Genomic DNA, 12,889 nt, shown 5'->3' with positions numbered 1-12,889 from the left:
AATGGTTAGATCTCAGCTTAAGCAGGAATCCTGGATGCACAGATAACAAGTTAATTACTATCAATCAGCCCCTGCTGCTCAAAGGATGCAGCTTCCAGCAAGGAACAAACACAGATCACAAAAGACCTTGATCAATGGAGAGTCAAGTGGAGGATGCAACTGCTCAGTTCCAAGCTTTGGAATACGATTGAGACAGAAAGACAAAACAAAAGAACAAAGGTCAAAAGTAAGCACTCCTCCTGTAAGCTTATGACACTGACAGAGCTCTGCAAGATAAGGAGGTTTATAGAAGGACTTGGGTGACACCAGAGGCATTGCAGGAAAGCAGCAAGGAAGAGGAAAATTACTGTATGATCTTGGGAGGTCTTTTCCAACCTTAATGAGTCTCTAAGAGGAAAAAGAATATTCACCTTAAACAACCACAAATACCAATTGGTAGAGAAAAGACTGAAAAGTGGGTTTTTAGAGGTCACACACTAAAAGTGCTCATGCTCACCCACTTAAATAATTCCTGTATCTACTTAGAAATAATTTAACATTTCTGGATATCTCATTTCCCATAAGTCTAAAGATCCCTCCTCAAGTCTTCTGCCTGACCACAGTAAAGCTGCCACAACTCGTTCAAACAAGCCCTGGAACAGGTCTAAGCAGACTTAAGACACTGACATAAAACCTCCACTGCAGGTCTATGATCCACTTTAGAAGGCAGAACAATGAGATAAATTCTGTAGACAGAGGCTTTGTCTATCCAATCCAGGTAATTAATCCACCCAGGACTGCAGGAGTAGCTTTGCATATGTTTTGAAAACACTCTGTGAAAAACACTTAACTCCTGCAAAGTCAATGTGTTTCCCAAATATGATGGTCTGCCCTAGCAAGGCATGAAAAAAAGCAGACAACAAACCAACAACACAACAGATCAGAACAATATCCAATGGGAACACTGCTGAAAAGGCCACAGCCTCTGCCACTAACTTGCAAACAGTCTGAACATGGATGAAGAATGCCAATGTTTTGTCAAGCAAATTTGTCTTTGGAATAAAAAAAATTAGTTTCTGTATTCCACCTGAAGTTAGGATATTCAATTTAATTCAGCCACTTGGTAATTAATCAAGATCAATTAATTGGTAATTAATGAAAAGCCTCACAACGAAACAGGAAAGCTTGACTGACTCTCCAGTAAAGAGATCTGTTAAGTACAGACAGAAAAATGTTACTACTTAAATCCTAAGCAGTGTGGTGGGACTTGGCATAAGAGGGAGTTAAACTGTGTTCAAGAAGTCAGTATATAGTGGTGTATCAATGTGCTCACAGGGCTCAAGTATCACGAGCTCAAAGGACAGCATTTCACTTTGTCTAGACTCAAGACACTTGTCTAGAATGGCTGTACTGGGGCAGAGTAGAAAAATATTTAACTTAGTATTTAGTGTTCAGCACAAACAGCAGCAGAAGTGACCAGAAAATTTAGGCTGAAATGGATCCCCAGGAGTTGTCTAGTCCAAACTACCTCCAGGCCTCTCAGGCACCTAGGAAAGAGTATTAAGGTCAAGTACATGGTCATTTCACTCAGCCTGCAACATTTTGAAGCTCAGAGGCTTCCCACAACTGAAGCAGTATCTGCAATTTGCCCTTCCTTCTGCCTCCTCTGCTGGCCAGTATTAGGGGCTGAATCTGCAACTCTAACAAATACTGTATCTACCTCCTAGACAGAAAATAGTTTTGGCAAGGCTTCCACTTCCCAACCAGTATCCAGCCTATGCTCCAGTCCATAAAAGAAACTGTACACCTTCAGCTCCATTTCTCTAATTCTTCCATTGTGGTTAAAGAGCTTCCAAGCAGGGTGTCACACCCTCTGAGAATAAGACATTTTTAAAGCTTGTTCTCATACATACTATAGCCAACTGACTTGAGACATTTTTGTGCAAAGACTGAAGAGGCAGCTTTGGTGTGCATGGGACAGCACTAACACATCCTTCCTCCTTTGACCTTCATCCACACTGCATACTCCTGTTTCCCAGGCTAATAATGGATATAGAAGCAATTCAGTAGTTAAGACTAATAAACCAGTTGACCAGACTTTACAGACATTATCTCAGAGAGTGGGAAGGGCAGAAGATCTAGTAACAGAGCGATTGTGTCCTGCTGTGCACAGGGCACAGCAGCCAGTCACAACACAGACACTTTGCAACTACACATAGTGGAAAATGTTGTGAGGATAATAACAACCTGGAAAGAAACACAGCGTGTGCTTGGCTCAGTTCAACTGTTTTGTTCACACAGGATCAGGTCTTTCCTTATGGAATCAGTATATGCTCCCACATCAACCTCAGAGCTACAGACAGAGACCAACATCCTGCAATGCAATCATCTTTGGTAATGTCAGACAACAGGAGTTTAATTCAGGTCGCTGCTCTACTCCATAAAGGGATTTACTACCCATTAAGTTAAACTCACCTACCTTTACTCTACTTTTTTTCCTTCTAAAACAAGGCTCTCCCAAAAGCTTTTTACACAAAGAGCACCTGTGCTTCCAAAGAGGAATCTTCAACTGCTGCATAGTTAGGCACAGGAACTATCCCAAACAGGGCTGTTCCCATTGTAGAGCTGTAACACTTCATGAACTGCACTCACCTTTTTGTACTCCTGAAGTTAACTTGGTACCCAGGTATGGCTGGAGGCCTGTGAGGTGCTGGGATAGCTGGGAGTAGAGAGAATGGGTTCAAAATTAAAGTCCAGTCCTTCTCCATCCATGAGTTCACTGTTGATTATGTAATCCATATCACATTCAAGGTTCTCCATGTACATATCAACGTCCAGGTCGATGGGTAGCCTGTCCTGGTTGAATCCCAGGGGAGCAGGGCTAGCAGAAGAAAGAAGCAATGGACTGCCCAGTACCTGTTGGGCAGCTGTTGAAGAAACTGGAGCTTTCAAACTGGTAATGCTGGCAGTGTTTTGAGGAGATGTTACTATGGGAAGCGTTGATGGCAAAACACTGGCACCAACTGATTCTGACTGCTGCTCTGCAGGCTTTCCTCGTGGATTGCCTGAGCTCATCTTACTCTGGGTGGCTTGTCCACCTAGAAGAAGAAGAGTTTGGCTGCTCATCCTGTTACCAGTCTGCGGAAGAACTGGATCCACCTGAGTCATCATAACATCCCTTGGAGGTGGAGAGTTGGGTGTCAGAAGGGCTTCCAAGGTCGAAGGGCCAGAGAAATGGCTGACAGAACTTTGCAGTGAGATTTCAACAGGGTTAAACAAGGAATTGCCAAAAGTAGCAGTGTGACCAGCTGCATTTGAGCTCCGCAAGGAAAAGCTGGAATCTCTCTGGATCTGACCACTCGAGGCAGATTGCTGGGTAGATAACACAGATGAGCTGGGGGACATCAAATTTAACCCATCGATGAGCTCAAGCTCCTCAGTCACAGTTGGTGGAACGTTGCTGGATGCACTGGAGTACACTAGAGAAGGAAGCAACTCTTCATCATGGAGGTCATCCTGCTCTGTCAGGATAGGAGACAGCCTTGCACTGATGGTGCTTGCATTGGAGCTGGTTCGAGGCCGGAAGGTGTTCCACACATCAGAGTCCTCATTGCTTCTTGAGGATGGGCTCCCAGGCCACTTAGGGAACTGGGAGCCAGGACTGTCAGCAGTGGATTCTGGAGCAGACTGGAGAGGAGGCTTCTTCTTGGATGCTTTACCTCTGACTTTTGCAAGTTTGCTGCTGTTGTCCATGGAGGCAGCTCTTCTTCTTGGTGCTTTTCCACTTTTACCACCCTCAGGATTGAGCATCCACCAAGAGCTCTTTCCTGTGGCTTCATTATGGACTTTAATGAACTTGCTGTGCAGGGACAGGTTGTGTCTAATAGAGTTCTGGAAAAATAAATAGAAGACATGAGGATCCGACAGTTGACTGACCTCCCACCTAGAAACCTCACAAGCATAAATGCACTCAGGCAGTATCCAAAGAGGGTTAAAACAAAGATCTACCCCTAAAAACGTGGTATTTCTGCTGGAACACACTTGACAGCACTAACTCTCAGTGCAGCACTGGGGCAGTACTGAGACAACTAGCAGCTTCCAGCTAGCAAAATACTAACACAAAAGAACTTTTCAAGACCATACAGAATCTGGAAAAGCTAAGCACACCACAGAGCAAATAAGCAAATTCCCAAATACAGCTTGCAGCTTCAACAGGATAATTTAATTTGAGCTAATGCTGCTCCCACTCTTCTGCCAACCCCATGAGCCAGCATAAACCTGGCTGAAGGATTTGTTTTTTATACTGCAGCTTTCAGATGGATTTGAGCACAGAATGGCAGGAAATCAAATAGCCTGGGTGAAGAGAAACAGCAAAAGACTTCTAACTCACTAGGCCCACTACCATCTTAATCCCAAAGCCAGAGAAAGAAGAGGGAGACTTTGTTGAAAGAGTGTCCTAGTAATCCTGGAGCCTGTCAGCTTCACTCTGCAGGGAAGCACTATGCTTTCCTCTGTGTTTGTTCCTAGTTGGTAAGACACTCAGTAGACAGTGCACTCCCACACAGTACATGCCAGTTTTAGCCTCTCACATCTTTTTATTTGGCAAGGCACACATTCCTTGCCTGTCTCAATCCCCTTCTTTTGGTTTAGCTTTGCTGAAAACTATGAGCTAACTTATCTGCACACCATCATCAAACTGTATTTTCATCCTGCAGCTGATAAACTCCCCAGTATTTTAGAATCAGCAAGCAATAACCTCATGGTTTGAGCAGATCCTCCATACATTCCCCTTGAGGGCTGTGCTGTGCATGTGGTTGATATTAGTATTTAACTTATTCAGATGGTCAAATTACACATCGCTAAAAGGTGCTACACTGGCAGCATAACAGCAGTCCAAGAGCAGTATCTTCCTTATACAAATTAAGAGGCACATAGCAGACTGCAGCTTTCATGTATGCTCTCTTAATTCTGAATCAAGTTAACTGTGCTTTTGTCATCCTTTCCCATCACCTCTAAACACAGTTCTTTCCTGCCTGCTGCTTTCCCTTTCCCCACCCTTTTCCTCTCCAGTAAGTCCTCATCAGGCTAATTTTGGCCACCTCACCAGAAGTGCTATCCTAGAACGAAGCAGATGTAGATAATACAAAGTGGAAAGTTTTCATGTAAAGGGAAGGAGATGTTGCAATCATTTTGCATTAGCTTTCATTTTAACCTTTGGCTACTGAGGAGTTGGAGAAGACTGGCTGCTTGTTGTGATCGGTATCAAAGAATACATGTGTTCTTACATGGAGAATGCTCCAGGGCTACTGCAAAGACAGGGCCTGATGGAACATGTGTCAGTCAATGTTCTTACACAGTTCAATTATTTGAGTAATTCTCAAATTACTCAAATTTGAGTAACAGCTCTACAACATTCCTGCCTGGCATCTTCTCTAAATAAAGCTTTCTCTTTCTTCAAGTCTCCAAAAAGTAATTCAGACTTACCCTGTCTTGTGGAAGGCTGCTGCTTTCATTTCCAAAGAATCCCCTCCTTTTCCCAGGTAAATGTGCTGCTGCAGCAGTAAGAACCACTAGCTTGTCACTAATTGTTAATTTATTCTCCTGAACGTAACCTGTGAGCTCACTGTAACACCCAGTCCCATAAATGGGGCTACTGGGAATGACCCAGTAGCTTGTACACACAGCATGCATTTGGAGTCTCATAACCACCTGGTTATTAGCTCCATTTATGAAAATGGAAATTTCAACAAGAGGTTTAGAATTTCAAAATTTCACAGCTAGCTGTATTCTGTTTTATTCTCATGCATGGCTATGGCCAGGTTTTAATTCCTGTGTCAGCAAAAGCACACTGAACTGGTGCAGGCATTTCAGTAACAGAAACCTAAACAAAATTAGCACCACTGCAGGTATCATAAGTGACAATTTTAGCAACTAATTTTCTTGGGTTTTGGCTGAAAAGCAGCTTGAAACAAGATAACTTGGAGTAACACCAGGATGCACATGAACACAGATATGCAAATCCTGGTACCTTTTATGAAACAGTCTCAAAGTGTTTTTACATGTTACTGCTAAACTACCATAATTCCTAATAGCTGTAAAAAGAGGTAATTGCTGTATCACTCCTTCTTTCCTCATGTTCAAACTCTTCTCCTGTAACACAAGCATCTGTGACCCTACCAGCTTGTTCAGAGAGCTAACCCAATTGAAAAGCAGCCCTATCCTTCCTTGAGAATTACTCTTCCTGTCTCTTCTCTCTGCCTGTTTTTTGAACTACCCCACTGTGGGAGTCAAGCACCAAAAATTAAGGAAGAGAACAGAATGTGTGGCTGGAGGCAGGGATAAAACAAGAACAACTTCTTACCTTGGAGCTGACTGCTGTCAAAACTGCAATGCCTAAACTATCACTGTTGTACCTCTCCTGCAGACTTGGTGAGGCAGCTCATCACGACAGCACCCAGAGCTGTCACACACCTGCCTGAGCTCACTTGTGTCCTGGAGACTCAAGTCCAGAGAGTCCCAAAATATAAGTAAACCAACACACCTGCCAGCTTGATGCTGTCAGACAGCCCAAAGGATTCACACTTGCACACTACACGCTGCCCAGCACAAGAATGCACCTGCTGGAATGATTCTGCACACCTACCACATGGAGGGCACCCTCATTGAGAAAGTGAGGGGCAGACCCATTATGCTAAAATAATCACAGAACTCCAGGTCAAACTTGACAGGAGAGGAAATGACAGAGTTCAGTCACCCAGGCAACCCCGACTTACTTCCTTTCTCAACGTTAAGCAACTCAAACCAGGAACATATAGATGACATCAACTTTTTAATGCTCAGCTTTGGCAGTGCAAGAGGATCCCAGTTGGTCTGAACACCTACAACCCACGCAAGGTCTTGGCTCTCCAACCACTTTGACTGTAAGGAAACCTGACCTGAAAAGGCACAGGCAGGAATCATTCAAATCCTTAGGGTCCTTTTCAGCAACTAGTTAGAAGTGGTTATTGATGTTTATTGAGGTATCTTCTAGAGTTTCTTGTGGCTGGTAAGAACTGCACTGAAAAAAATGCCAGTCTATGTCTCTAATCCATCACAGATCAAAGGTGACTACTGCAGACCACATTCAGACAACAGCATTCTGAAATGAAGGGCATATTATGCAAAAAGCAGTTTTTTTGCCAGAGACATGTTGTACACTGAAGGGTGAACCATTCACCAAGTCTCAACCACCTACAAGACAGGATGTAGGGACCAGCCACAGAAGTGGGGCTAGCAACATACACAAACTATTTCCGAATTCTCAGCTACCACATCATTAAATATTCTTCTTTGATAAAATCTCCTAGCCCTATTCAAAGGACAGGAACAATCCTTGCCATCGTACCAGGCCTGCCCCAACACCAGTGTCAGTGCTGTTGTGGACCCTGCCCAGCACAGAACAGTGCTTCAGTCTCAGAGTGGGGAATTAGCCACAGGAGTTGGCAGCACAACCAAGCAATTATCCTGCCCAGTCAGCCTTCTGGAAAACTGCCACAGACTCCGAGATACTATGGAAAATGCACAAGTGGGTCATACAGAAGACAAAATGCCAGTGACAGCCTTTCCAGAGGACTATACAGCTTTGCAGGTATGGCCAAGGTTATCTATCATAAAACTGCACTTTTACTCTGAGCAGTTGAGAACATTCAGAATGGTTTGTTCAGACTTTAAGGTTCCTCACACTAAAACAAGTTTAAACTTACTCTCCTGTGATGCACTTTCTTCTATGCACTGGAGCAGGAAGGTCCTGTGCCCTGCCCAAAGGATCTTGTCCATGTAGCAGGAGCACAAGCTGTGCTAGCAGAGAGCTCAGGGGCAAGTACAAACTATGCTAAGACATACACAAATTGAAAATGTTGTGCTTGCCCATATTTGCCTGGATTTTCAATCACTGCTCCCTTTCACCAGGGCCACTCTCCTGACAAACATCAGGTTTCTATTGCAAACCACAGAGGAACCAGATTTCTTAACAAAAAGGCTCCCTTAAGAATGAGTAACAGTTAAAAAAACAACCAAGGTATCACTGCAGCTGCCTGTAATACACTCTCACTGCCTCAGAGGCATATAAAGAACATGGTCACATCCTAGTGCAGGGCCATCTTCCAAAGCCAGGCCTATAACTGTGCTGAATTCTCATTTGCCATGGCATTCCTGGGACGCTGCAATGGGAGCATACCTTGCCTGTTGTGTGTCGGTGCCTGCCTCAGCATGCACCTGGCCACTTGGCTCCAAAGGCTCCAGGAAATGGTCTTTGTTGCAGACATTTTGCAAAGTTACTTTCGAGCAAGTAAGCAACTGCTCCAGAGCCAGGGAATGAAAACATTTCCCCAGCAATCCCTTCCCAGAAGGAACACTTGAGCACAGACATCAATCCTGGCAGATGGGGGAACTGTATCTTAGGAAGAACACTTTCCTTTCCTGTAATCTTTCAATGGGAGCCCAGAAGAAGAAAATCCCAGCTCTCTAAAAAGTAAAGACTGAGGTGATTTACAAGTTTACCAAGACAGGCAGGCATATACCAGAAAAGCTGTTCAGGATTATACAGAGCAGAAAAAACTTGTTGGAACAAGTAATACCAGCAGCCCAGGAACAGCCTTCTATGAGGACTGCCTGGAAAATTAAGCCATGCTGCAAGGAACAATCTTTCATCAAAGCAGCTTTCCAGAACAAACTGACAGGGAGTAAGAAAGAGTAGCAGTAAAATTTTCAGGTAATTTGACTGGCATTGCAAGGGGCAGATGGACTTTTGCCAACAGACAAGCTCTCCTCCCCTTTCAAGGGGGGCAACTACACTCTATAAGGCTTCAAAAGAAAAAAAATAAATCTCACACTTCATATCTATTCAGGGTGTTACAGCTTGTTTGGTAGAAGGGGCTGACACTGGAAGTCAGGGAAGTCACTTTACCATCATGAACTGAAGTGCATGTTATATGCAAGGAAGCACCTGAGAGCCCTCAGTCAGGTCTCCCAATCCACCTGGTCAACAGCTCACATCAAATACAGGCCACTGGCATGTAACACAAGCATGAAATGGAAGGGCTTCAAGTAAAATGCTGCCCATTGTAATAAACATTAAAAGCTAGTTGAGTTTCCAGATGGATGACACCTTCTGTTTCAGACAAGCAGAATGCTTGGTAATTTTAAATTCATAATACATAATAATGGAGTTGTTGCACATAGGTATCTGCACATACATGTACACATTTGAATAGAAGTAAATGTGAACTACCAGAATGCAGAGGTGTAATCAGCCTCCTATAACTAATGCAATATTATACAAACATTTGTTTCTTCCTCTGGCACACACAAGAAACGTCTAATTTTGCTTCCGTGAAGTATCTTTGGAGGGTAAAAAGGTTTTAAAGTTCTTCTGTTCCTACAAAAGGGAAAGAAAACAGCTTTGGGAGACTACAGGGAATGTTTTACTGAGAAAGACTAGTCCTTATCGTTGCTCCTCACTGTGTCAAACTTGTTCATACTGGTGGATGTGAGAAATGCAGTAACTACTGCAAACTGCTCCAGCTTTATGCACTTCGACTTTATTAAAAACCTTCAACATCTTTCTTCCTCAAACAATCTCAAAGCCAGAAGGAATTATCCTCTTATCCACAGAGCAGCTTGTGGAGCAGTGAGGGGAGGATTACAAAGAAGCCCCACAACACACCCCTCCCTGCAAGGGCACTTCTGCCTTTCAGGCTGTTCAATTCTTAACTTCAGCTGAATTACTGCAAGGAAAGGACAGATGCACACCCAGCAAATCTGTCCTCTACCAAGTCCTTGAAGTAGTTCAAGAACAGCAAACACCATCTTCCTCGAAAACACAGATTCTTCCGGAATTCACAGCGGTTACACCCTGGCAGTCTGGAACAGCTGTATTTCCCCCAATTGTATAGTGCAATAGAACAGCTGCAAAGTAATTATGAAGCAACTAAGAGTTTATGGGGTTTATATTAACTCTAGTACATTTTTTTAAAAGTTTTTAAAGACACATTTCTTTGAATTCCCATTTTAAGATTCCCTATTAGAGCTACACTATATACAAAGAGGACATATTATCAGGATGGCTCTCCCCAAACAACACAGAAATATCAAAACTCTAGAAGCTGCAGTATAATCTTAACAGGCATCAAAATGCTACATCAGCATTTAGCAGCAGCTCCACATTAATTTCCTTAATCCAAACTCACTCCGTTCAAAACTGAGAAAGTAAAGCAAAAACAACTCAAGAAGTTTTAAAGTTACTTTACTAATACAAATAAATAATAAAAATAAATGCAAGCTGAGCTTCACAGCTCTAAAAATACCAAGGAACAGCTAAAACAGAAAAACAGGTAGGTTCCTTCCTCAACTGAAGAGGCATCTTTTTGTTTTTCTAAATTCATTTTGTCTTTTATATAAAACATGCACGTATTACATTTACTCCAAGTCCAAAAAACCAAACTGAACTGATTCGATGAATTCCACATCTCTGAAACACTAAGTGGTTAACCTGCTTTCATCTAATGCACCTTGATGCAATTAGACTGAAGTAAACCAAACAAAACCTCTTGCCAATCTATGTAACTGCATGTTAAGATAAAGCAAGGCTAGAAGTCAGAGCACTGTGGTCACACGTGATGGGACATGCATCCTGCCAAGCTCTGCCAACAGGATTTGAGAGAGTGAGCAAGGGAAAAAAAAAGGAGCAGTGGGAATACACCACAGCTCCCTTGGCCTCTCCTGGGCATGCAAGTTTAAAGACATATCCTCTAAAAATATTGATATTATGTGTTAGAAATTAAAGCACGTTTTCTAGATAATTGTTCCTAGCACTTAAACAATTTCAACCGTGTTTCTGTCATGGTTTACTGTTTGCTGGTTAAAGTCAAGGGTTTAAAACAACATAAAGCAGACTGATTGCCACCACAGCTGCTGTTGTTCTGCTCATCTTTCCTGGCAAGAAGCTTCTGTTCTCTTCCCCTTCTGAAGCCAGCCTGAGTTAGTCCATTCCCAGGCTGAAAAACTACTAATGAATTTCACACTGAAAACTCATCACAGAACAGCTACAGCAACACCATCTGAGCAGGGACTTCAACCCTTGCACAAATTCTCATCTCTGCCTTTCTCCAAGTTCAATTCAAATGCATGTATCCCAAAAGTAAGGACCATTAGAAGAGAGCAAATCCAAAGACTGACAGTCCCATTAGACAAGAATTAATATAACAGAACAGCCATACTGAATCAAGCCAGAATTCTCCCTATTCCAGCATCCACTTCCCTATATTCCACCTTCCCCACAGTAGCTGCAGCTGCATTTCAGAAGCCACATTGAACTTCAGTCTCAGGCACTACTGGCAAACAAATACAGGCACACTCCTGAAGAGGAAATGCACAAGTTTCATGAAGTGTCTGCCAAAATAATGCGACTACATACAGCAGCAGCACAACCCCTAGCCTGAGGAAGCAAGAACTATCTTCCAGTGAGACCACCAAATCTTCTGAAGAGAAAGAAAATACACCCCAAGTACTGTCCCACATCAGATCTTAAGGACTCAACCTGCACAAAGCAGGAGGAAAAAAAAAAGTTGCTTTCAGTCAAACTATGTGCATTCTCTGGGAAATCAAACAGATAAATGGGAAAGGTAAAAAGCTTTTACTGACTTGTGCCAGCCTAAGCTGTGATAGCTGCATCCCTCTCACCATGTTCCTACAGTCTCTTGACCAAACACACACAACCACATGGTGTGCCACTTCAGAGAGCTGAGCCAGCAGAAAGTGAGCCTACCAGAAAAAGCTACCCTTTTTTTAAAAATTATTTTTTCCCACCTCCCCCCCCCAAATTAACTCTCTCTGCTGAGTTACTGCTCAGTCACACGGGCAGAGGAATGCGTGGCTGAAGTCACGGAAGCTCCAAACCACATTGGCTCAAGCTGCTGCAGAACTGCAGCGTGGAGGAACTGCTAACCACCACCACCACCACACACAGAGGTGCACTGCAAACAGGAGCGTGGCCGAAGTGTCATTCCAGTCTGCAGCAAAAGCTATAGATCACAGGCTAAATAGACTCTAGTCACTGTGGCATCCACTGCAATATATCAGGACAGCCTGAGGGACTGTTTTGCCAGCCAACTCTCAGATATCCCTTTCTCTTTGCTAGAATCTTTGACTAAAGAGAATGGGAACACCAGGCTGCTACCTGCAGAGACCAGAAATGGAGTTTAGCTCTTCGTACATGTCCCTTTCCAGAGCAAGAGGAGAAGACAACGGTGAGACTTTGGACCAGTATATTGTTTTCCCTTTTCTGAATTCCAGTGGAGGTGACTAGTCCCTGCACGGCTGTAACACCAGCACTGCTCTGGGACACACCATCCTCTTTAAAGGGAGCTTCTGAAAGCCGGGAATGCCTGCTATGAGACAGTTATTTATACTGAGCTTTAGTACAGTCAGGTGACAAAGAACTGTGGCCTTGTATTTAAAACTCCTCAACTGATGCTCCATCTTGCACAGCAGCTTAACTACAGCCTATTAACTGCCCCTCACTCCTTCCCTGGAAAACTTTCCAAACACAAAGGGCACAAGGAGCAGGCTGACAGGACCACGCTGCAACCACCCACCCAGAGAAGCCTGCTCCTCTCTGCTCCAGCCGCGCAGAGCTGGTGCTTGGGAGGGCTCTGAGGAGACCGTTCCCCGCACTCAGGGCCACGCAAAGCTCCGCCAGCCAAGCGCCTGTGGGCAGCGCTGAGCCCAGCCCGCCGCGCGGGGATCAGCGCTGGCGCCGCGAAGCTGGAGACGAGGAGCAACAGGTGAGCACCGGGCTGCTCGGCGGGGAGGGCCCGGGGCGAGCGGCAGCACCGCCCCCGCTGCCGGGGAGCGGGAGGGCGCCCGGGGCAGC

At 44.1% G+C, this 12,889-nt stretch overlaps 2 protein-coding genes across 2 annotated transcripts in view; one reads left to right on the top strand and one right to left on the bottom strand.

The window, feature by feature from the left end:
• Window positions 1-2,649: 2,649 nt before the first annotated feature.
• FOXO4 (forkhead box O4) lies at window positions 2,650-4,384 on the bottom strand. The gene is made up of 3 exons (XM_009997179.1): window positions 4,370-4,384; window positions 2,994-3,870; window positions 2,650-2,906 (listed from the first exon to the last, which is right to left on the bottom strand). Exons 1-3 carry the CDS (start codon window positions 4,382-4,384, stop codon window positions 2,650-2,652), a joined length of 1,149 nt encoding a protein of 382 aa, XP_009995481.1.
• A 2,241-nt stretch (window positions 4,385-6,625) lies between these two features.
• SNX12 (sorting nexin 12) overlaps window positions 6,626-12,889 on the top strand; it is a 12,847-nt gene continuing 6,583 nt past the window's right edge. Inside the window, 1 exon segment of the mRNA XM_009997178.1 lies at window positions 6,626-6,649. Within this exon segment, the coding sequence (XP_009995480.1) occupies window positions 6,626-6,649 (24 nt within the window).

The sequence above is a fragment of the Chaetura pelagica genome, unplaced genomic scaffold (assembly GCF_000747805.2).
Source record: "Chaetura pelagica isolate M959 unplaced genomic scaffold, ChaPel_1.0 scaffold344, whole genome shotgun sequence".
NCBI classification, from domain to species: domain Eukaryota; kingdom Metazoa; phylum Chordata; class Aves; order Apodiformes; family Apodidae; genus Chaetura; species Chaetura pelagica.
The sequence above is the reverse complement of the archived record's forward strand: the minus strand, read 5'-3'. Positions and strand labels throughout refer to the sequence as shown.

Bases quoted from the DNA above. Each gene is read 5' to 3' on its own strand.
- FOXO4 (XM_009997179.1), bottom strand. The intron at 2,907-2,993 runs GTGTTTTGCCAT...TTTCTTCAACAG, and splicing joins GTCAGAATCAGTTGGTGCCA to CTGCCCAACAGGTACTGGGC.